Below are 26,198 nucleotides of genomic sequence, written 5' to 3' on the forward strand. Positions count from 1 at the left end.
CTGTATCCCATTTCCTAATCAGGCAGTGGTCCATAACAACGACGCATCTCTTAAATATGTTTTTAAGGGCTCTTGAAATTCGTGTTCCTCCACCGTAACTGCAGTACCTCCCTCTCTCAGCACTCCTGCTTTACACACTTATCTTCCCTGAATGGAAAGGGAAGGAACCAGAATTGCTTTGCAAAATTACTACTGAAGTTTTACCTGTTGTTGAAGGTTTGGAAATGGAAGTCCAGTGTGTGAACTCACCTGTTAATACAGCAATGTTGATAATTTTCAAGATTGAGTGAACCAATATATTTGGCTGGAGCTGGTCTAGCTGCATATACTGAACACTATCCAGTCTCTGAACTTGTCTGCGTGGAATGTCTTCAAAGTGTGGAAATGCTGATGATACGTATGACAATAAGCCATGGAGAACACCACCATCCACTATAGGATAGACTTGTACGAAAAAACAAAGTTAAAGGGACACCCTTTTTTTTTTTTTTAAGCTTAAGAGTATAAAATTTATTGGCTGGTACATATATACACTGACAAAACCAAAATCATTTCACAATAATTCTAAGAGAAGAAATTCTTGAGACGTGTTAACGCTTGAACCAAAATTAAACTTTACTTCATCTGCCTCCTCTCAATAACATCGCAAAGTTAAACTAAGTACAACATTTTAAATCACACCAAAAATACGACAGAAATCTTGTATCATAGCTTGGCTAGAAGACTTTCTTGACCTCAGAACCTGCCTTAAACAGCTGGCAACAACAGACACAAGGAGGACAGCAAGAACGATGCCAGTTCACGGTGATACGTCCCCTCAGTCTCCAACCCTCCGTGGCTCAGGTATTTTTACAGACTTTGTGCTTAATAGCCTGCAATGAATTACCTTCCCTCAATGGATCCGCTTCCTCCTTAAGCTTCTTAAGGTTTTTGCAAAAAATTTAATCCCCATGAAATCTCAGACATCTTATGGTTGAGTCCTGGGATAACTGCTCTTCCAAACTAAGCTCAAAGAATTCAGTTTTTCAGAGTTTTGAGTGGTAACCACCCACCTCGACCATAAACTCCACATGGCTATCTGGTATCACCACGTCCACATCTTGCCCACAGGTGTTCCTGCCATACCTGGCTATAGGGTTTTGTACCTCTCATTTGCTCATATTACCGTTTTATCCTCTGTATGAGGCATCGTCAACAAAACTGAGTATTTTAAACAGCTATTTAACTGTGATTTTTGTGGAAATGTATGCACTAGGATCTTACATTCTTCTGGATTGAGCGCTGAGCAGTTCCCCAGATTCAGTAGCTGACTGGTAAACGTAGATTGCAGCATCATTTCTCCACACCAGAGATTCTCATACACTATTATATCTGCAAGAAAAAAAAAACCTTCTCAACAACATTGAAGCGTATCATACTTTCCTTGCCTATACCACCATCACACTTACAGGTGTGAAAGACAGTTTGGAAGAGACCCCTTGGAAACAAAGGGGGTTTTTACATCTATCAACACCATTTACAATGAGTTAAGGAAATTTTCTCAGTAGTTTGATGTAATTCCTCATTTCATATAAAATATTTAACAGCCTCAGAGCAGATGCTGTATAAGTGAAGCAGCTGGCTCTGCTGGGTAAATGATTACTGTGCAACATTTCCGAACGAGTAGGAAAGTACTAGGCTTACCTAGAAACACTTCTGATGTATTTTGAGTTAATAATGTCTAAGCAGAAGAGGCCCAATTTATCTTCAATCTCTTTAAAATATCTACATTTGCACCAACCCATGAGCACTTAAAGAACCTTAACATAGAAACAGGCATCTTAAGCTGCAGAAATATTCAAGCAATTTTATATTGCGTCAATTTTTGCATATTGCAAAACCTAAGAGGCCAGACAACTACCAAGTTCTGCTCAACTCCAGCCCTAAATTAGGTGCAACGTTGTTTTTATGGTACTGCATCCTCTTACATGAGATGTGTTTCCTTGGAGAGCGTTTTGCTCCTGTTCAGTAATAAAGAGTACAAAGGATTTATCAAGAGCAATCTTCCTTATTAGCTGACATGGTATGAAAAAGATGAACTGCAAACAGCATTTTATATTTCTGTCAGTCACTAATTCACAACATGATCCATCTCAAGGCACTAGTGCTAAGCTACAAAGTCCTTCACAGGAGGAAATTTCTCATTCTGAGACAGAACATACCATAATTTTCTGATCCAGCTGCTGGTTCAACAGTAGAGAACCACAAAAAAAAGTCCATAAATTAAATAATTAACACATGTTCAAAGTGATGTTGACTGAGTGATGTTGAGCCATGTAAGTGATGCAAGGAAGACACTTAAAAATCCTGAGCTGTAGTTCCAAATTACTGGCTACATACTGTTCCACTGTGAAAAGGTATTTTAAAAAAAGCAAATAAAGAAATTCTCACCTGTAAGCAGGACAATATCCCCAGGAAACACAGTGAGTGACCAAAACGCAGCACCCCGCCACAGCACCACCTTTCTCTCCATTTCTGACTGGTCAATAACTACAATTGTTGCTACAGGAACTTTACATGAAGATTTCGGTCTAGTCTTCACCTGTATTTCTTTGATATGACAAGGATGTACTATTGTGACCAAAACATTGTACTTCTGATTTTTGCAGCAGCAGTTCTTAAGTGGTGATAGTTTCTTTTGAAGTTTCTTGAACTCTGTCATCTTTTCTTGATCCACTCTCACTCCAGGACCAGCTGGAGAAGAATTCAGCTTCGCTTTCTTTGAATTCAGCTGTCTTGTGAACGTCGAGTGAAAAACATGAAGGGAATCTTCACATTTGTGGGCTCTTTTAGAAGAGCTCCTATGGGAACTGTCTACTTGGGAGCACAATATTCCTGAGCTCACTGGCTGGATAAGGATTTCATTTACAAATTGCTCATCAGGAACATTAAGTTCTTGAGATGTCTCTGTGTTTTCATGAGCATTTCCTTCTTGTTTTGTAGCTTTGAGCCAAACGTCTTCCCCATCACCCTCAGAACTGAAAAGTTCAAGGGAACTTGTATGCTCTTCCTTACATTCATTTTCTGCCACATTAAGACAAGTTCCAACATCAGAATCAAATTGGAAGCGATCATACTGCCTGTCTTCAGGTTTTTTGCCTGCTTCTGTTTTCAGAAGCTTTGTGATTTTCTGCATCTCGTCCCGACCCCGTGCAAGAAGAGCCATCTGACTTGAGGTCACTATACTACGAAATTCAGTATCTGCTGACACTGCAAAGTCTGAACAATCGCTTGGTTCTCCTTTTGGTTTTGACTCTTGAATTTGGGGGAAAAATGTATCCAGATATTGTCTCAGATGTTCATGGTGATCGCTTCTACGGTCTAATTGATCACCTCGTCCCACAGACCTTAGATGTATGCTGATCTGCTGCGCACTGGCAACCAAAGCAGAAATGTCAGAGCCGATAACTTCTGGAGGACTGGCTTTTCTTTCAGTGGGGTTTGAACAGCCGCCATGTGATTCTTTGTCTTGCCTAGCCAACTCTGCAAATTTTTGTGGAAGGTGTTGATCTGCAGCCTGACTCACATTCGCATGTGAGCATCTATCTTTAGATATCTGACAATCAGAATAAATTAAACTTCCAGTCTTTTTAGGTATGCTGGTACAACTTCGTGCCACAGGTACAGGAGATGATGTCAGGTATTCTTTTGCTACCATTAATCTCTCCTTTTCAGACTGCCAAGAGCTGCCATCATTTGTAGGAACTGCTGTGACTACAGAGCTTTCCACCTGGAACACTAAGTGGTCAGCACCTTTGACTTTCTCAGAAAAATTATTATGTGTATCACACAGACAGTGGAGTTCTCTCCATTTTTCAGCAGCAGGCACTGAACTACTTCGCTCTGACACATGCAGAAGGCTTGGAATACTGGGTGCTCCCACAAAAACATGAATTTGAGGTCTTTTTGACATTTTTGATTGCTGTGTAAGTTTAAATTTAAATTGGTTTATGCAGTAAGCATGACACAGAATATTAGTAAATGCAAAATAATATATTTGGCCTTTTCTTAACAATTTAAAAATACCTCAAATTCGAAGGAGTATTCCATGTTTAACTGGTAAAAACACAACCTTGCTACTTAAAGCCTACAAAAATCAAATTGAAAAATGGAAGTTACTTCTTGTGTCATGCTTGCATAGAAAAATAAATTTACAGTAGGGCTTAATTTCTGATTCTGATACTTGGAAACACATGGCAGATGCAGAATTATAGTGAAGTTCAATTTAATTATTGAGCAGACATCTTCATTTATTATTTATAATTAACCAGTCAAATGTGAATTCACTATTCAGTCCCTCATTTTAATTCATGTGAAATAAATGCCTGTGAGAAACTTTCACAGCATGGTTAGGAGATCATTTCATCTCCCCGAAAATTACAATTTCAACTAAATAATTAAAAAGAATAGAGCTATTCAAAATTAGTTCAAAAGTTTGCTAGAAATGCAATATTTTACATGCTATTTTAGCATGAAGATACTGTATTGATTATTTTATAAAATGTTTCAAGATATTACTGATAAATTACAATTATTTAATAAGCGCTGAGATGAGTGAAACTTGAGCAGATGATTTAGAATTTAATTCATTTAGATAGTATCATACTACCCAAGAAGTTACTAGCTTTTCTAACTAATTAAAAATAACCCCACCTTACACAGCACAAAAGACCCTTTATTTTCTTTAATTTCTGCTATACTATAATTTTAAAACACTCAGCTACACCTACAGGTGTTCATTAAAATGCAGACACCTAGCTACGTGTTTTGAGTGTGTTGTTGATAGAAGTTGCTGCAGCAGACAATTCGGGGAGGGGTAGAAAACTGGGCACCAGAAATGAAATTTGAGAGATGATCCAGCTGCAAACAAGAAAAAAAAAAGCAACAAACCACATTGAAACAAAAACGACACTGAGAGAAGATTTAAATTCTTCATTTAGCACTTAGGAAATTAACAGCCATTTTCCCAACAACCCACTAGGGGTCGATAAATCTGCACATTCATGGAGCTCATAGTACCATGGAAAAACTATAAACAGCCTGGAACTCGGATCTCTGGTCTATTATAGCTGTAACTGGAAAAACAATATACAGCCACTAAAATTAGACTGATCATGTTATAATACAAATAAGCTACAAAACACAGTAACTGGTACCACTCAGGCTTATGCTTACTGCAAAACAAATAATACTTGAGAGATTGGAGTACCCAAGATTCTGCAGCTGTACATTTAAATTTAGGCTCATAAAAATGCGACTTTTAAAGGTCAATTCCCATCTATAAATCTCTGGTTAAGGAAATACGGGTACATCACAGCAAGAAACAACTAATGAAAGAACAGACTATTAAAAATAAAGGAAAAAAATAACCGGAAGGTTTGTGGTTAGGAATGGGGAGGGCTGCATCCCAGAGTCCCAACGGAAGGCACGCTCAGAGCAGAAACGCACAGACCACAGCCCACCACTCATCGTCTGCGAAGCAGCTGCCGACCTACTTGGGCATGGACTGAGGTATTATCGAGGGGAGAGACACAACTGCTGTGCCCCTTGCACCTTTTTTCCCTCGAGGATTTCAGTTTGTGGACCTGGAAGATCTCGGCACAGTCTCACAGTACGCTCTAGAGAAGCTAATTCCTCCTGCAGCTGCAGGATTTTGCACTCAGGCTACAGCAGGCATGACACTGCCAAATCCAATTGAAAAATTTCTTCCAGAATAGCTTATCTTTGTACATCTACATTTATAAGCACACATTAACATCAGTGACCAATAAGGAGCACTGTGGATATACTTTTTTTTGGTAAATACCTGAGTATTTGCTTTTATAAGCATACCTCATACCTAGGTAGCACCGACATGACAAAAATGTATTAATAATAATTAATAATAACTGGTGACTTATTTACTACAGTAATAAAAGCCCACTAGTGAAAAAAAAATCTGAGCGCTACAGATCACAAACTGAATACTGCCAAAAATCTACTACTGTATACACATAGGGACAACTGACGTCATTAAGCAACTGAATTTCCCTGAATTAAATTGGATTTCCAATAGGACGATGGCTATGCCAACTCTTGGGACAAAAATTTTACTAAAGGTGTGAGGCTCTATACAAATGTGTTCTGAATAACGTTCTGGTATATAAGAACACATCTGAAACAGCACTGGATATTAAACATGTGAAATCAGATTAACAGCAATAATTCAGATGCCAACAATACTTTAATAGGAAAACACTTCTCAAATCAAAAAGAACTTCTATACCTTGGTAAAGTTCCAGTACTACAGTATTTTATCAGCTTCTTATTTTAACTGTCACTTCTCTTTTGGTTTTTGTCACGTTTCAAGATGAATAAAAGTTAAACATGAATTTGGAAAGTTCTCCTTAACTTTCCAGTTCCATAACTTCTAGAAACTTGGGATTTTCTTTCCTTATTCATATTGTGCAGTGCAAGGATATTATATCAAAGCAATTGGCTCTGGATGGTTTTAAGATAAATTTTGCAATTAAATATAATTTATATTTTCAAAATCTAAAATTTTTGGTTTTCTTAAGATATTTAGAGCTTAGGAACTGCAAGTGACCTCTGCCTGCTTCCTGGCCCACCTAACGAGTCCACTATCAAGTGACCTGCTTTGGCAATTTCTGAGCGACTTGTCAGGTCAAAGATACAAAACTCCAGTACTGGGAATCATCGGTACTTATAATCATTTATGTCTGTAAATCAGAAAAAAAAAAACAAAACAAACATGTTTGGTTAGATTCTCTGTACGCAAAATAATTTTTAAAAATTTGTGATGCTTCTTTAGAACAGTATTATTAATTATTTAATGAGTTTTGTTAGTGAGGGTCTGTGCCTTGCTGTAAAGAAAAAGCCTGAAAGAACAACTCACTACGTATCTTAAAAAAATGAGCAAAAACCCCTATCGATCATATGAACTAAATGCCACTGCCACAAAACCATTTTTATCCTGTAGTTAAATTATCTGTGAGCAGACAGGGGGTTAACTCCACCAAAGATAACAGGAGCTAAAGCTCATAAAGATATAACTGAAACCTGAATGCACATACCCATTACACCTGTTAATTATTACACCATTTCTGAATTTGCGGAAGGGTGCTCTGTTCCTGCCGGCCAATGCAAGCCTGGCTTTTTATCACTGAAATGGTCAGAGTCTGATTGACGGGTCAATGATCTATTAAAAAACAGTAACTACATCAGCAAATTTTACATTTGCAAGAGACTGCAACTCAAGTTTAATACAGCTATTACAAGACATACATTATAGTACATCGTACATTTCCCCCAACCTACAGAATAAGACGGGAATTCGAAATTTAAGTTTTTAAAATGAACAACTACGTCATTAACAGTTTGGTAATCTCTAATGATTTGCTATATATAGGGTAAAATTTAAAATAGCTTTAAAAATCTTCCAGTAGTTAAATACTCTAGGAACGTTGCGTGATGCTACATCCATGCCCTCAAATTACCCTTAATATACCTTAGAAGTATCAATTACTGTTATTCCATATTTCACTATTCATTAACAGTATTCACTCACCATGATAATCACTTAAGCACCCAGTAATTTAATGAAAGTAACACAGCTTCAGCTTCCTATCACTCCTGAATATTAATGGTAGTCAGAGGCCTAAATCCCTTGTTTTCAAACTGTATTTGGATGTAACTTCTATCGAGTCTTTACATAAGTCCTTAAACTGCAGCAATTCCACCTCAGGGTAACAGTTTATGTCTGTCACACACTAGTTTCAAGACACAAATAAACGTACAGAAATAACAGACAGCAACGCAACAGAAGACAAAGGATTAGAGTGATATAATGCAAAAGTTTAACCTTTGCCCTCTGGAATTCTCATATGCCCCCACAACACTTAATTTTTTGGGGGTAAAACCAGTATATTCTTTTAACCTGCAGCTTTGATTTGGTACAGCTTGATGAACATCGTAACCTGTTAGCAGTTAATAACTTGATTCCTACTATACACAAAAGCAATTCTATTGTCCTTGACCTGCCGAAGAGCTGGCCCTGTAAGCCACAAATTATACATGAAATAGGATCTTCTTTAAATTCTACATTTTGACTTCTACTGTGAGCTTTTCCTTTCCTCATTTGCACGCTTGATTTTACACTTCTATCTGTAGTATCAACAAAGTTAAAGGACTGTTTCACTGACCTTATAACAAAAGAAACTGAGTTAATAGCTGTTTTCACTTTAAGTCCAATTCAAGCTGTAGGGTCGTTTGGTGGAGGATTTTTTTACAAGCGTTCATTCCATATGATGGTAGAGCAGAAAATCTACTAGACTTGCCAATCAAAGGAAAAAGAGAAATAAACCTCTGGACGAAGAATTCTGATTACACCATAGGAAAACTCTCTGGCACTTTTACCACGCTGCTCAAATCTTTCTCCAAAATTCAGCTTTGTATTTTTAAAAGTAGGTACAATATCCTTGAAAAACTAAAAAAAAAACAGCAAGCAGTGTAGTAAGAGTTTCATGCTCTTAGAATCTGAAAAAGCTCTGGGATGAAGTGATGACCACATTACATGTTTGCTCTCAACTTGTGCAAGGAAAGAGAAGGGTGATCTTTACGCCAAAAGCTCACGCCGGCACTCTGAGTGAATCGATGTACCAGCAACAGCACCTGTCCACCAAACCAACAAGAAGCTTGGTCCAAATATATATATATATATATATATATATATATATATATCTGTATTACGAAGAACCTAACAGAAAATAAAAACTGCCAGAAGAAATCAAGCTAAGCAACTCATAGTTAAAGCAATTTCATACTCTACATAAGAGTGAGGGATGAATCGTATGGGCTTAAAAGAAGCTTGTATCTGTAAGGGAATGGCAGCCCAAGGAGATTCAAGTGCATGGCTTTAGGCTAGGCTAGTGGGACCTAATAAGTCAAGAGAACACGCGCGTGGGGGAAAGTACATTACACATGGGCAAGAGGGGAAACGGATAGGGTAGGTAAGTACAGGACTTATTTTTGTCATCCTTTGGTTGGTGATGTAACAGTCACCAAATACCTTTTATCTAAATTTTAAATACAAGTTTTGGGGCAAAGACTGTAGTTCTATCTGTAACTGACCCATCTAATCAAATGCAATTTTACTCCAGCTTTGTTACTTGGCTCACGTAATAATGTTTCTGGAACACTGGGCAAAGGCAGCTGTCGACCAGACACAGCAGTATAGCAAGAATTCTGCTGGTCAATATTTAAATTTATGAAAAACACAAGCTTCCATTTGCCTACAGCAGCACCTATAATAATTAGTACAAAGTTACCTCCAAATGTTCTCCGAATATAGATTATTACTGACCATAAAGTAATTTCCTTTAGTATTTATTATTTATACTAAATAGCAGCAATATGATCCAGAGAACCACAAATACCATGTGGCCTCAAGACAGGTACAGTTGGTTTACAAATACATAAAGGCTGTGCTCAGCAATATAGAGCCATGAAACAACAGGTATCCAGACTTTTTTCTTTACCTGCATCGCATTCACTAACAAAATGTTGTTTGGAGTATAAAACACCTGTGACTTAGGGAACAAAAACCTTCCTAAATACTTCTGGTAGCGTAAGCAGGGAGATCAGCAATTTAAATAAAAATGTTTTGAGAAGTTCCATACAGTCTGACACATTTCAAAAGTTAAACCAAAATACTGAATAAAAAGTTAGAACACAAGGTTGTTCTTCGTAACTATTACTGAACTAATAAAATAAATAAGGCAAGCAATCAAATGGCACCGTGAACATTTAACGTGTACCTAGCGGCCGGCAGAATCACGGCCTATGGTTTCTAAAGTTGTGCTCTAAAAGGAAAATATTTTCCTTGATCTGAAATAAGAACACTTCTTCCATAAACACAAGTTTGGATCATATGGAGGCATTTACCCAGCAGTTGCCTCAGCCATTTTACTTTAAATGGATTATTTTTTGGAACCAAACGATGCAAAATTCTGAACACTGATAATACATTTTCAATTCAGCCACCGACAGGGTCTTCACTGTGTGTGAAAACTGGAGTAAAGGTAGTAGGCTTTTGTGATTAACTTGATAATTCTTTCCTCACTGCCTCTGTGCCTTGCGAGATCTCCTTTTAAGTAAATGCTATTTATTGATTTTTGTTTTGCAATACATAAACCCACATAATTAAGGAGATATGAACATACAGTGGCTGTTACAAACAAAAGAAGTTAAAAGTTCTGAAGAACAGTGACCTTTTGTGTAGGAAAGATAAAGGTAAAAGGTCAAAGATACAAAAAAGTGCTGTGCATGTTTTGTTGAGGAACACTCATTCCCCAAAACCTTATTTCTGAAAATTAAACTAAACTAAACTGCTCTACCTTCTGTCAAGAAAGATATTCTTCCAAATATTTCAGCACATACAAAACATCACAATATTAAAATGACATCATCATGGCTTTTTCTTTGGAAAATGGTTAAGTCTGCAGAAAATTATCCACAGGTATCATTACCAGTGAAAATCCATTTTGACTTAAATCTCCTGATAAACTGAGGTTGACAAAACAATGCGGGACCTAAGATAAAAGTGAAGCAACTGGTCAAAGAAACATGATCATAATAGCCCTATTTCCATCAGATTAACTGCCTCTAGATTTGATTTATTAGGTTCAGAAGATAAAAACCAAGATAGACTAGCATCAGCTTTTATTTAATTCTTGTAAAAGTGTTTTCTGTTTTCTTAAGCTGAATGTTTTTGAGCAGTCATGAAAAATAGAACTTTTTCTAAACTAAGCAACAATTCACCAGGCTTTGATATGAATTTCAGTAAAATCTATTTTCAGAACAGCAAATACCTTTCAGCTTGACTTAGGAATGCAAATGCTAGAACATCACTGTGACACTGTGCAAGAGACATTATAACATCAATCAAGTACAGCTTCCTGCACCGATCCAGTGTATTTCTCAAAAAAAAAATTCTCATTGAGGCTCAAATCACGTGAGTTGGTATTTCACATTATGAAAGTTACTGGAATCCATCTTTCACAACAGTTACATACAAATCTGGGATTAACTGGCTATAGCACACAGTCATAACCAAAGGCTGCTCCTCTCTCAATTGCAGTTGCTTTAGTGGCTTCCACACTATGGCAGAAAAATCATTATTTAAAATACAAAGCCACCGCTATTTATTCAGCTTTACAAAAGTGTCACTCAAAAAATATGAACAAAAAAAAAAATAGAGGCTCACTGCACATTCATAGATAAAAATGGGATATCATCAGTGTTTTGGACAACAGCTGTAGGTTAAGACTGTGCTGTGCTTGTGCTTTTGTACTGTGGGAGAGAGGACATGAAAGGGCATCATTCACAGGTCTACTTAGGTGGGATAAATCAGGGGTCTACTAGTGGGAGTAAAATGCCTTTCACCCTCCGCCACAAGCGGATATGTTAGCAACAGACTTTACCAAAAGCCACACTTTCTCTTGCATAAGGCAAGTGGTATATTTTTTTATTTGTCAGCATCACTAAGCAACTCAAGTTAGACATCTGTTAACAAAAAAAACCCCAGCCACCCAAAGAAGCCACACTAGGAACACACAAGTCATCGCTCGATCAAGACGTGCTCCAAGGCTGTGCAAAAATCAGAAACTACAGAAGCAGCTCCAGAGGCACACAAACCACCAGACCTCTTGGTAAGACCAATAGCTCAGTCACTTCACTTCCACCCTCACTGCGCACCATCTCTCCAAAACAGAAAACATTTAACCTTCCTGTAAACAGAAACAACAGCAAGTATTTTTTGTCAGGCCTGAACCTACAGCACCAGACCTCTTCTGTTCTTTCCCCACCCTGAGGCACGTTCTGCCCATTTTATCTGTTTCTGTAGTACGTAACTAACCCCTCATCGCATTGTCGGTGCGGTTTGGTGCGGTTCAGAGTAACTGGCTGGCAGCTTAAACACCTGATTGCCCCGATACTGTCACACCACAGCAAGACAAAAGCTGGCTTCACACAAAATAAATCCAAAAATCTCAAAAGGAAAGTTCATAGCACATGCTTCTGATGCGAGCACTGTATCTAAATAAAACCCTTGCCAAACGTTAACTACACAGCAGTACTGACTTTTATATCCAAATGTCTAGTATTTCTCTTCTTGAAAATGCAAAGACATTTCCAGGTTATTTTAGGATCTTCCTATTGCACAAGCTACACACACACACCCCCCAGGAATACACTCTGGCCTCAACAACTGAAAAAAAACCACATTCTTCTGTCTGGAGGTTGAGAGGTGTATAAGTCTTTTTCAGAGATAAAGCTCCCTTAAGGAAATATAACCTTCAGACTCGGGCCAAGCTGCCTCCCTGCAATGGTGAACAGCACTACAAGGATCACACCGAGGGTTCACTGCACACGCTTGCTCCTTATTGTGGCTACAGAAACAACACAGCCCCAACCTCCATAGGAGCGTCTGAATGCCAGCCAGGCAAGTGCTCCTTCACAGGTTACTGTGGCTGAGGTGTAAAGTTGTTAATTTACTAGAACACGGAAGAAAAACCAAGAGAAAAATTTCACAGTATTCTAAGTTTGCACTAACTACAGCAAAGCTTCTGGAAACAGAAAGTTTTAAGTCCCTTAGCATTTACCTAGCAAAAAAATAAGATATGATACATAACGGAAATTAGCATTACCTTTTTAATATATAAGCCTTTACATTTCAGTGGTTTAGATAGATGTTAGTTTAGCAAACAGGTTAAGCTTTAACAGAGAACAGGTGACACTGAGTAACTATCAACACAGCTGAGTGAGCCAAAGGTGCCTTTTAGATGCAAATTTCCATATTTCAAAGAAGCAACTTTTCTCTCCGACTTTGAAGCAGCAATGCACTTTGACTAGTGATTCAAAATAATTTGATTGGTTATACTTCAGAACAACTGTAGCTCACAATTCCTATCCTACTATGCCCGTAAAAGTTAAATGAAATCATCACAGTTGAACAAAATCTGTGAATAGAAATCGATGTTTCAAGGATTTTATGTCCTGTACAGGTATCTGCTCTTTTCTGTGGTAGTTCAGCTGTCTGGAAACACCTCAAGCAAAATCAAAAAACTCAAGGTATGGTTTTACACACCTTGGGTCTCCCTCTACTGTTGTTAGTCACAGTGCATAGTACTGGTGATAGAACCACTAGTTATATAACCACTGATGAAAACCTTCCGGTACCTCTGTCTCTCAGTAGAGATGCATTGTTTTCTTCACTGGTTTTGTGTTAGAGGCAATACCTCAATTATTTTCTGTACCATGCTATAGGACTACTGCAGTGCACCTTCACTCACTTGCCTTTAATTTAGTAACTTCTACATATTATTGCATTACTTGCAGTACTACATAATCCTCGTTTTTGAGGTCTCGTACAGTAAGGGGCTGAGACCAGCCCTATATGCCTGACTCATCTGAAAAGTCTTCAACATCATTTATTTCCCCCTCGCCTTTTTAACCTAACTCTTCCATCATGGGCTTTGGGAAAAAGTCCAGCCAAATATACGCAGATTTAGCATGTTCACACACACCAGCGACCCACTTAGAGGAAAGCACCTTTCTTCAGACAGAAGCTGGTACTCTAGATGATTAATCTCACCACCAAACCACGTTGACAAAACCAACACCACAACAACGTGAAGGAACCATGAAATTTTAAGCTGGGTAACTTTCAAACCTCCCGAAATATGAAGGTAAGGATGGAAACTAAAGAGGTTTATCTATTTATCCATTTGTCTTCATGCAGCAGCTGCTCCAAGCTAAAGTAAAACTATAAATTGCCTCCAAGCATAATTCAATATAATGAGGAAAGACTAGATTTAACAAATGCTCACTTTGTAGTTTACTTAATACTCTGTGTATAGGAACTGTAATCCTGTTCACACACAATTTTTTTCTGTCTGCCAAATGTTGCAAATTCTACACTTAATCTTTACTAGGATAGAAACTATGACTGAATGCATGCACAAGGCCAACGTGGCTACCAGTGTACCACATAATTTTTATCCACACAACCATGTGAGCTGCTAACCAAAACTAAAACCTCTACAGACTGGTTTTGTCCATGCCATAAATTTCACATTAAGACCTGTTTAGATGAGCTTACTTTAAAAGATTTAAAAGCTAGCAGATAAAGCAGAAAATAAAAAAAATTATTACATTAAATATATGACCTATTATCTCTCCCCAGTGATTATTAATCTTTACAACTGACCAGAGAGAAAGGAATGCAAAAAGCAGTACAGTTTGTTTGCTCTTAGCTAATGTTCCAAGTTACCTTACATTTCATTGCAAGAACTATACTGATGTTTACACTACATATAAAGCTTTATCTTGCAGTTAAAACTAATATAGCATCCACATTAACAGCAGTTTAGGAGCCATTCATAACAGCAAACATTAAATGAAATATGGCAGCATTTCATATTAACCATTATGAAACACTGGATCAAAAGAAATCTGAGATAAATAAAAATACATAAAAATAAATCACTAAGCTATCGTGTTTGTCGGCAGAAATATAAAAAGCAACAAATTGAGATTTAGTTTATGGCATGGTAATCAGATTAAAAATTATCAAAAGCATCTTTCCCAAAATAAAGGCAGCATTCATTAAATACAAGGTATTCAGTGACAGGTGAGAACCAAAATATTACCACATTAACTGAAAGCTTTCCCAACAGGAATTCATATGATATAAATGACAATATATTACGAACTGCAGCTGGCAACACAAAAATCATGCAGAAAACTGAATAGGCAGATCACAGTGAGAAAAAAAATCCTTAAGTGACAGGGTATGGATGGAAAGCTTTAATCTATACAATTTGATGAAGCTGGGAAGAAAACCATCCAATGCAGTGTCCATTTAAACTGTATTCCCTGTTATAAAAAAGCAAATATAGAAGATGGAAGAGGTAACATCGTAATGTTTAAAAGAAGAACTACACAATATGATCCACAGCACATTATGATGGCACTTAAAGCTCCCTTCTCTGTTTGGAAAAGAAGTAAGTTTTACTCTACCAGCTCTCCAGGACGTTAAAATTCTAATCCCAAATAGGAACCAGCTGTCAAGTCCCTTTACCTATGTCTATCCCTTCCACTTGGGAAGCCCAGTGTTTAGAATACGAGTACTTACATTTCAAATCCAGGTCATTTGAAGTCTGAAGCCCTGATCCTGAGAGCTCCTCTACGCAGACACCACTCTCCAAGTGTGTCTCTGAAATGACACGCTGTTCAGGGGTATCTCGGATTTTCCACTGGGCATATAAAAACGGCAGGGGCTGTCTATCAGTAGTATCCTCCACTGATGAGCCGTGCAAAGCCACCTGTACTGTACTGCTGAATAGAATGGTGGTGTTAGGCAAAATTTTTCTCTTCCCATCACCCAGCTTCTTAAGACCATCAATGTCAGAGTGAAAGACCATAAAAAATGTCTTGATTCAAACTTATCTTCCAAACAAGAAAAATCTCATTCTTGCAGACAACATCAGTATTTAGAATGGGATGGGGAAAATCTTACAGGAGACTTTGAAAGAATAGGTTTTGACCTATTCAACTGCTCATCTTGTATGAATCAAAACAGAGTTAAGCAGGGACTAAAGCTGTTCCCATTTAAAAGTTATCTAGGGTTTTCCCCACTACATTGCATTTCCAGTCTAGTTTCAGGCTTCATGATAGAAATTTGCCACCACATTTCATGCCAATAACAGTACTCATGGTAATTCAAGAGTAGTCTAATCCCACTATCCTAAGGAGGAAATACTGACTTCTCAGGTCAAGAACTAGATGTTAAGAGCAGTAGTATTTGAAGAAACCTTGTCAGTGATCTTTAGAATTAGCAGTGCCTTACAAGCATTGATGCAATAGGGGTTTGATCTTGACTGATTATTCCACTGTAGGAATGAATGTCTCGTGCAAACACTGGGGAACAGCTAACTGTCTGTACCCCCAACAGGTCAGTTAGAATTAGCAGTCCATCCAGTTAAAGATCTGACAGCCACCTTGGTCCACCTCAACTCCAGATTTTACATTCTCTTATGATCTAGGATGGGAAAACAAAATAGGTAAAAAAACCACCAGCAAGTACAGACAAAGCTCAAGGAATTACACTGCTTTTGATCTGACATTCTCAGCAAAAAGGCACAATCATATCTACACTGGCACATGCCCAAAGAACTCATGCTAATTCCAGTATCCATTTCCTTTGTTTGTTGAGTAATTTCACCTTACTTGGCATTTTAGAAAGTTTTATAACCAAATATAGTCACAGGTCAAGTTAGATTAACCTGTCATCATCAAATTTGCTGGATGAAGACTGGCTGAAAGACTCATTTTTTCAGACACATTAAGCACATAGTGTGAAAATAAATGAAATAAAATCTACTGGAAAAACACCTATGTGCTGTATTTGATGATCAGTTGTTTTATCCAAACTGACACATGGAGGCAGCTACAGATGGTGTCTGTTACTCCAAGAGAACTTCTGCTTATTTCTCTAATTTCTATGGATTCTTTTAATACAACAGAACCTGGAAAATCCTACATAACTTATATTTTTCATTATCTTCAACATAAAGTGAATGAGCTGTAGTTCCATTACAGTTCACTGTTTCTGTTGCCCACAAGGAAGAAAGCTTTGTAAATTTAATATATTCTGATAAAGGATGAACATTCGAGACATGTATTTTACTTATCACTTAGAAGACAATCTAAGACTTTCCTGCATTTCTTCTGAAAACGTAAGTTTGACAGGAAAGAAAAAACTGTATCAGTTTATTAGAAAAGCAAATTCCATGAGTTTCTCATTGAGAATAAATACTGACCATGCTCTGTAATATCTGCCCTATGTTCAATCAGATATGAGGACCATATAAGTTTGATTAACCAGCTCAGTTCCAAACGATACTTTATGTATTTGTCCTCCCCATACCATTAAGAAGTAGGAAAAAAATTTATCTTCTTTTTTTTTTTTATGGAAACTGAGGCTAGGAAAGATTAAGTAATTTACTTTGGCTCACGCAGTAAGCTGAAACAAGTGGAGAACTCTGTGAATCTTTCATACTCATACTTTAAACATTGCACTATTGTTCCCCAATGCATAAGCCTCTGCCTTTTTGATAAGTCACAAAACTATCCTTTTTATCTCAACTTTTCAGCTTACCTATTGAGATTTTAACATTCATTATCTCTGGTTATCCCATTTCTATATCTGTGATTTTCTCTCCTCCTGCAGTATAAAGTTTATTGTCCTCCTCAGGCAAATGCTTTTCTTCCTTACTTGAGGTCTCAGGTGCTGACTTACACCAGCATAAAATAATCAAATGCCACCATAAAATAATCTAATGATGCAAAGTTCGTATTAACATGGGGCACCTGGTGTTACTTTTGTTTAGTTCTTGAACCTCTTACACTATCTGAAAGAGGTTTTCTTTTACCTTATGTGTTGTGCAGAACCTACCCACACAACTAAGCCTTAATTTGCAAAATGTTAAGACTTAAAGTCCTCAGGCACTGTGCTATATTCTGATGTGACGTTAATACTCACACACTCTGGGAGAATAAAAAAGGTGATGAGATTACAATGTTTTGCCAAATAAGATAACTTTCTTCTTTCAGTTAACAGGCCCATTAATTTCTTTGACTTAAAATAACCTTCACTGAATTAGCCATGTAATAAACAAGAATAAATTAAACCTAAAACTAAATAACACTAATGGACTTGCAGTACAAGTATGGGTTCACTGGTAGGTGAGGCGTAAAGTATACAAGGGAACAGAACAGTGAAGGAGACTGGCTTTTTCCTTTCTTCTCCTCTATTACCTTCATGGGGTATTTGTCACATCAGGAAGAAGCTCAATGTTTGCTTATATAGCCCAATGTTAAATTTATTTATGTAACTGCCACAGTGTAAATGCAGACTCTAAACCTGAGATGAACATATAACATATACCCAGTGCAAGAAAGTTGATCTCTAATGATAACTGAACAATCTAAAAGCATACAGTATTTAGACTGCCAGTTAGCTTTCCTTTACTAAATTCAAGGCAAACACCAGCTTATCTGAAAAACTGATAAGACAAAACAAATGAAATCGAGATAAGCTTTTACAAATTCCATGACGATTTTAACTCATTGAGTCAGATGACAGCAATATAACATTTCTATCACAGAATCATCTCGGTTGGAAAAGCCCTTGAAGATCCTCCAGTCTAACCATCAACCCATCACTGACCCTTCCCAGCTCCCCCAGATCCCTCAGCGCTGGGTCACCCCGACTCTTCAACCCCTCCAGGGATGGGGACTCCCCCCTGCCCTGGGCAGCCCATTCCAACGCCCAACAGCCCCTTCTGCACAGAAATCCTTCCTCAGAGCCAGCCTGACCCTGCCCTGGGCAGCTTGAGGCCATTCCCTCGGGGCCTGGCGCTGGGGCCTTGGCTCCAGAGACTCATCCCCCCTCTCTGCCCCCTCCTGGCAGGGAGTTGCCGAGGGCCAGGAGGTCTCCCCTCAGCCTCCTCTGCTCCAGACTGAACCCCCCCAGTTCCCCCAGCCGCTCCCCAGCAGACCTGTGCTCCAGACCCTGCCCCAGCTCCGTTGCCCTTCTCTGGCCACGCTCGAGTCATTCAATGGCCTTTTTGGGGTGAGGGGCCCAAAACTGAACCCCCTCATGGAGGGGCGGCCTCCCCAGTGCCGAGCCCAGGGCTCAGATCCCTTCCCCGTCCCTGCTGGCCACGTTAGGGCTGACACAACCTAAAATTCAGAAAATCTGCTACCAATGATGTGCAGAGGCTCTACCTCACAAGTACTTCAATAGCAGTTTACCTTCAACCCACTGATTTTCAAGAGAAAGAAGAGATAAAGTAGAACAGATAAATTAGACATTTCCTTGCCAATATTGACAAGATTAGACAATAAATAATAACCAAGAAAAAATTAAACAGCATAAAATCTTCAGCTTGTTAACTGAAAGAAATGTTTATCTAAACCAGATTCTATGGCAGTGCTGAGGGTTTAAGGCAGCAGTTGCTAACTGTTCTCACGACAACTGCCAATATCCCTTGGCTGCCCCTCACACCTCTGGGCACCACCCGGCCCCCCCACCCTTCTCCTTCAGGTGTCCACTGCTCCCACACCAGCACCAAGTAACAACGACAGCAACAATGCCTCCCCAAGATATTCCGGGATGCACAGATCTTGTCTGTGCAGGTTTTGTCACAACTCCCTGCGCTGGCCCTTCGGTCTGGCACTGCGTGGCTATACGTTTACCATCATTGCCCTGTGGGCACCTCAACACCACATGTAACGTGATCTTATAAACTACAGCACTTCCACAGAAGGACATTAGGAATAAACCAAGTCATTTAGCTAGAACACAGACCAAATGGACGGGGGAAAAAAAAAAACAAACACTATAAATTTTTTAAAATACCTTGTTTTCAAAAATTGTTCAAGCGTGCTCAAGATAGGACCATTTAACTCAAACAGAAGTATTTCTTATTCTGACCTGTTTTCACATTCTGAGATCCCCTCTGGGATGAGCTATAGCCGTGACTTTATGCACTGGATCTCTACATCCAGTGGGCACCATGAACAGTCCTGAGGTCTGTGAAAGACAACTAAGAAAAGATATCACATACACACTTCTAGCATCCAGCACAGCCAGTGATTTTTTTTTCCCTCCCCCAGGAAATCCCTAATGTGTTGAAGAATACCGGCCAATGTACTCTTGGACTTTTCCGCTGAATACCACCAGTTTCAACTGTACCAAACTTGAGAGGCAATTCTTAATTCCTTTGGATCTGGGCTTCACCCACCAATATCTTTCATGAAGGATTAAGTATTCAAACATATTTTAAAAATAGAGGTTTCCACATAAACAGTTTTTCAAAGTGAAAGAGGATACAGTTGATTTTGTGAACAGAAATGCAAACGAAAGCACTACAGGAGACTAGTGTTCTCTAGTCAAGAGCTTTATGTTTGTTATTTAAACAATATGCACTCTGTTTACACCAACAGCTTCTGATTGTTAACTGAGCATTAAAGCAATTAAAAAAAACTGGTTTGCAGTCTCCAACACTGTGATTCCAGGCTGTTAAATCTCAGGTATAATTTTCAGCCAGACAGCCAAAGACCACCAAGAGTTGCAAAAACCATCTATTTCAATTGTAACTATTAGTTTTAAAAAACTCTTAGTTCACTCCTGGTAAACCATTCTTTCTGCTATCTGCTGTTTGCTGTTGACTAAAATAGAAAGCAATTCTCTAAAAAATAATATAATTTCCAGGAAATAAACTGACTGAAGTACTTTCTTTCCCTCCTACCCCTATTTAAGGGCACAAAGCTTGCATGCTCATGGTGTATCTGTGAAGGTTTTCTGCCTGTGTACCCGTCAGCTTTCCAATAACCAGCTTTTTACATCAGCTCATTTCAAGCACATTTAACAGATGGGAATCTCAAATATACTGGGTCTGGTAACTCTATTGTCCCCTCTTTTATCTTTTAAACTAGATATGAGTTAAAACCAAGCACAAGCTAAACGTTATTCCACAAAGGCACAAACCAGCTCCTTTAACAGATTCTCGCTGTTAGAGGAACTGAGAAAAGACAAACCTTTACACTGACCTGCAAAAGCTTCCATCAGTTCATCAAGGGCCATGCTGACTGAAAGGTGGCTGAAATCAGATTAGTTTGCTACCACCTTCAGTAAGCTTCAGATCAGATCTGCAGGCTCCAGAGAAAGCTACTTTTTGTCCCACCCACTGAAAACCAGAAGTAGCATTATAGGAAATAAGTGTTATAAAAAGCGTATTTTATATTTCTCAGTTGTATTATCTGGCAATGCCTGTTAGTACTATATTGTCAGTAACAGCACCAAAACATGGCACAGAAAATTTCTGCACATCTACAGGACATTATCTCCTGTATACATGAGGAGCTTTTTATATCTCTTCTGTCACAGAGCTGAAGGAACCAGTTGGCAACCTCAGTCATCATGCACAGCAACAATATAAACAGATGGAGACAGACAGTCTTTAAAGCTGAGAAACACAAGCACCACCACTTTTCATGGCAATCAAAACTGTATTTACTCATGAGGTAGTTATCAGATTTTGTTCAACGTTCTCTGACTTCTGCAGCAGAATTAACATTTTAAAAGCTCAGGAAACTGCCCTATAACACTTGTTCTGAAATGCTGGTAGGTTAGTCCACTTACTGAGGGCTTTTCAAGTGCCTTTCACTGAGTAAATTAGGAACCCCTGTCAAATTTACATCCTCAAAAACAGCCTCAAAATTCTATTGCCAGAACTGTAAAATAAGAATAGTATCTTGTTGCAGAAAGTTTGGAAAAGTAAAAAAAAAAAAAAAAAATCTTATGACTGCTTAAATAATAAATTTAATCACTATTTTGCTCAGCTACTTATTGTTTTTTGTAGCAGCACCTCAAGTATATAAAACAAGACTCTCACTTCAGTAAAGTCCCTACAAGGCTAAACCTGCCAACTTCCTACTTTACTTGTACACTTAAGCGTTTCACTCCCTGCTTTTACAGGGCTACAGACAGGCAAAAAATTCACTATATATGAACAAGACGTTAGCAGCATATACTTCAATTTAGCAATCATTAGAATACTTAAAATTTAATGCAAATTAAAAGTCAGATCACAGGTACCTAAACATCTAACTAATAAGTCAAAGTATTGGAAGCTTTAGATTCTTTTATCTCAACGGGAAATAATCCAGATACCTCTTCTCCAACCGCATGGCACTGCAGAAACCGCATCTCCGATTTGCAGCATGCACAAACCTCACTTCTGCAGCCTGCCTGGAAAACCACCAAATTCAGGTACTTTTGTGTCAAGCAAGCTAATACAGAAAACCTGCCAGTCTGCTCTCCACCTTCTGAACACAGCTGAAACTATTTATCCAGGAAAGAAAAATTATCTCACAGACCTCAGTTAAAGGATTCATAGGTCTTTACCAGAATTTTAAATCCAGCTGGCTCCCCCTTAGACTCCAAACCAAAGGACCTAAGTATTGAAACCTTATGCTGCCAGTGAAACGCCTGTCAGTTTTCGTTTCTAATTGGTTGTAAAGAGAGAACCGAAACAAAGATCTCTAGTCAAGTGTTCATTTTGTAGAAGTGCTTATATAGAGAGGTCACAAATTAACCTTCAGGGATTTGCCTAATTCATGTGTTGCCTGTAACAGCATCTTACAGAGCCAGCCCTCTAGGAACACTGTAAAGCTAGACAACTGTGCCACACTCCTCATTTCATCCCTGTTACATCACGTACTGGCTTGGCATAAAAAGGGAAGAATATAACCAATATATTGTTGTATCAGATCTAAGTGATAAATAGAGTATAACAACTTGTTGATAAATTTGGAATTAAAATTAGGCTCAGATTAATCATTCCTTAGATTCTTTAAACTGTAGTGTATTTATGTTCTAAAAATATACATAAGACGACCACATGGCTTATCAGCATTTCCCCCCATTAGTCTGAAGACCGAATGCTGGTACAACATTTTCCTGCAGACACAGCCAACCATCTCTTCTCTACTTTCACATCCCACGCCAAAAATAATCATACACAAAGTTTCACTTTACAGCATCGCAAAGGTGGAAAATACAATCCACAAAACTTGATAATATCTCAAGCTAAAGACCTACAAAAGAATCAGACTGCTATCTGATAGTATTTTAGCACACTTTGCCACAATATGCAGACAGCTCCAATGCAGCAGGATTACTGTGAAGTCCTACAAGCTTGGTGCCTCCTGCGTACCCTCTATTGAACAAAGACAGGCACAGGACTTGAGTATTCCTGACAGATTCATACCCTCCCGTTCTCCCAGTAACTATTATTCCATCATTCACAGATCTATTAATTCTGGCACTGAACTGTTTTTCTTCAGCAACAGTTTGGGATAAGACAAATAACCCCAACTCTCACCTATTCAGTTACACCACCAAGGTCTACATGAAGCAATACAGCATAACATGCCCAAGAAAAATAAGCTTTTTTTGTTGTTGTTGTTGCAACTTCTGGTGAAATGAGGAAGGGAAACAGTTGCTCATACAGGCAATTCAAAGGGGAACAAGAACCTGCTTCAACTTGTTTAATGTTCTAAATTATCCCACTGGGCTAGAACCTCAGTTTTACAACTTGCCACGTTATTTCTGGAATCACCAGAAAAGAAAAAGTCTTTGTATGTGTTACCAATATTTGGACTTTATCTCAAGCAATTCTTTAAACAAAGGCTAAGAATGGCCAAACGCTTCATGTGATATGGGCAACAGCTGAAAATGAAGCTTGCTGAAGTAACTGTAATTCCATTTGCTATTTCAAAATCCATTTCCGTTCCCAGAGGAGCGTTTGTTTGCCACAGAAAGGAGTTAGTTCTCTGTCCACTGTTTGGATCAGCTTCCCTCCTGAGCGCATTGCCTAATGGATGTTCAGACTCTGAAGTCTCTGAACTGGAGGCAATCCCGGGGTTACCCTGGATTTGGAGGGGCTCAGCCAGACGAGGGGCAGCCCTGTGAGGACCCCCAAGTTCCAGCCTCTCTGTTCTCACTCATGTACTCTGGTAAGGAGACTGGGATGCAAACTGGGGATAGCTATCCAAGCTTCTGAAATAACCCTGGACCATCCTGGGAACATTTTAACCAAACTGACAAACCTGGATAGAGAACACTAAGCTGAACCATTTTAATAAAAGTATATTTTCCATTTATGACATCTCTACTTATTAACGATGTTAGGCAGAGGAAAAAGATTATCCTAGCCACCTACATATTCTCAAATAGCTAATACTTCTAATAATATCACGGATTAAAGCAGAAAGTACTGGATTCCAGTCTCAGATCACTTTTTTCAGTAAAACTTTAAAGTTTGACATGTAATAAATTTGGCTCCAATTGCCATGAAATTGGTAATTTACACTTTAAAACTGTGTATTGCCTCAGGAAAGCACAACACTGTTTATTATTGTTCATATATATAGTAAAAGTAAACTGTAAAAATTACAAAGATTTTAATTGCAAAAATTTTAAGAGTAGCTTAGGAAATTACATCAAGTTGTTTGTCTCCTTCACAGAGTTTAAATAAAATCTTATACCTATCCCGTACACACAGCTGAATATGACCTTGTTGCACCAGCCGTGACCCACAGAGTTCCTCCCACACCAGTGTTAAGCTTTCTCTATGTATGGCTCTCCTAGATGCAGGCCTAAGACCAACATTAGACATGAAACTAACAGTTAGTGAAACTCCTGGTTGCAAAACCAAAAAGTTACCTTTGAATCCATCCAAGAGGGTTTGTTTTTTTTTTCACTTGTGCTACTCAAATGTGAATCTTCTGTGGCACCTCACATGCTATACGAGAAAAAGAAGATACAGTTAATCTTTTATTATTGCAGTTACCAATTTCATATCTGCCAGGACTCATTCTAAAGCATCTGAATTTTCATTTCCTCTCACAAATACATTTTGCTTCAGCTGCTCAACACTTACCATGTAAGAATACTGGAATGGGGTGTATGACTCCTGTTCTTACTCTTTTTGAATACCCTCAGGCAGCACAGTCACTCTTGTCTCCAGAAAGCATGTGAAGCAAACAAAAATATGGTAGAGACCTGCTGAGGTTGTTAAAGTGGCTGTGAACAGTACACATGATTTCATACATGAAAACGTGGAAACAAAAATCCCTAGGTATGTTTTCTTTTACAATATTTAAAGACTAAGAAATTTAACATACCGGTCTAGTTATTCTTAGCATTCAGCACACAGCTTACTGAAATCCTGTCTTGTTTAGAAAAGGGGCAGCTCTGGTGCTGCATCACTCCAGATACAATTGTGTGACTGAACCCATGGAGAGATCCGCTTCGTTCTCACACTGCCATGTCCCACACTCAGCCTCACAGACGTTCACAGGTGTGTACTACAAACATAGCCTGAGACTACAAGCAGCTGATAACTGAGTAAAGTTTATAAATCTGTCGAAGGCAGGATAAGAGCTAAGCGTATTAACCTTATTTTGATCTAAGTCTACACACAAACTGGTTAGTCATATTTTTCATTTAACCTTTGTGTCTGTCAAGTTGTAGTCTAATCTACAGAACAAGGTGAAAATAATTAGCTGATAAGGACTAATTGCCATAATACCTTTCACTGCCTTCTTCCCTACACATTTACAATAGAGAAGCCAAGCTTTAGCTAGTAAGAACCTGCAGATGACAGAAATCAAACAGCTCAAAGCTGATAGAACCCCTGAGAACGCTGCAATGCTGTGAACTGAAAATGAACACCAGAATGAAAGTTCCCTATGAGCCACCTACAGGATGGACAAGTTTGTTCCTGAAGCCCTGTGGGAATATCCAAATAACCAATTGCCCCAAGAACACGCTCCTTGCTTGATTTTGTGTCCGTATCACACGCTGTGGAGCATCTTTGTCCTCTAGACTACAGTTATAAACCATCCTCATTACAGGAAAGAGGCAACCTCATTATAGCAGTCCCTAGAACAGCTTCTTAGGGATCTTAGGAGAGAGAAACAACATTAAATCAAGATAAAATTTGAGCATGTTGCCTGAAAATTCTATGTACTTTAAGAGTCTGTGGCTAAGCTTCTGCTGACAGATACAGACACAATTAAATTTCTTTCCCACAAGCCTTGCAGCGCAGCCCTTGGATGACCACAGCGGTTAGAGATTCCCATGGTGATAAAGCAACTTCTGGTTATTCCTGCCCTGAGGACATCAGTCTCCCACATTCCTGAACAGAAAAACACACTTGCATTTTCCAGTTAGCGGCCCAATCCCCCAGGAACTGATCACTTTCTTCTATAACAAACCTGGCAAACACGCTGCAACGCACTATCCCCCAAGTTCTGAAACCACACCTTGCATGGCTCAAAGCAGCATTTTCAGGGATGTACCCGAAAGCCTGAGCTACATGCAGCCCGACGCCCTTTGACGGGCAGTAAAAGGCAACAGAACACCCGAGCAGGCACAGCGGCCGAGCGAGGAGCCTGAAGCCCCGGTCCCCGGTGACAGGGCCGGCGCCCGGCCCCTGGCCAGCCCGGGCTCGGGTGCCTCTGGC

The 26,198-nt window shown here is 38.8% G+C and overlaps 1 protein-coding gene across 3 annotated transcripts in view; it reads right to left on the reverse strand.

Moving 5' to 3' along the window:
• SHLD2 (shieldin complex subunit 2) overlaps positions 1–24,708 on the reverse strand; it is a 34,717-nt gene extending 10,009 nt beyond the window's left edge. For 2 of the 3 annotated variants that reach the window (XM_026851897.1, XM_026851899.1), the window contains exons 1-5: positions 24,612–24,708; positions 24,395–24,473; positions 2,431–4,899; positions 1,264–1,371; positions 250–444 (exon numbers count right to left, since the gene is read on the reverse strand). In XM_026851897.1, the coding sequence (XP_026707698.1) occupies positions 250–444; positions 1,264–1,371; positions 2,431–3,952 (1,825 nt within the window). In that variant the 5' untranslated portion in view covers positions 3,953–4,899; positions 24,395–24,473; positions 24,612–24,708. Of the gene's footprint in view, positions 1–249; positions 445–1,263; positions 1,372–2,430; positions 4,900–7,112; positions 7,238–24,394; positions 24,474–24,611 lie in introns of all 3 variants that reach the window. The other variant, XM_026851898.1, reaches the window with a different exon arrangement.
• Positions 24,709–26,198: the final 1,490 nt, after the last annotated feature.

This window comes from Athene cunicularia (genome assembly GCF_003259725.1).
Source record: "Athene cunicularia isolate RWA chromosome 6 unlocalized genomic scaffold, athCun1 chr6_part2, whole genome shotgun sequence".
NCBI lineage: Eukaryota > Metazoa > Chordata > Aves > Strigiformes > Strigidae > Athene > Athene cunicularia.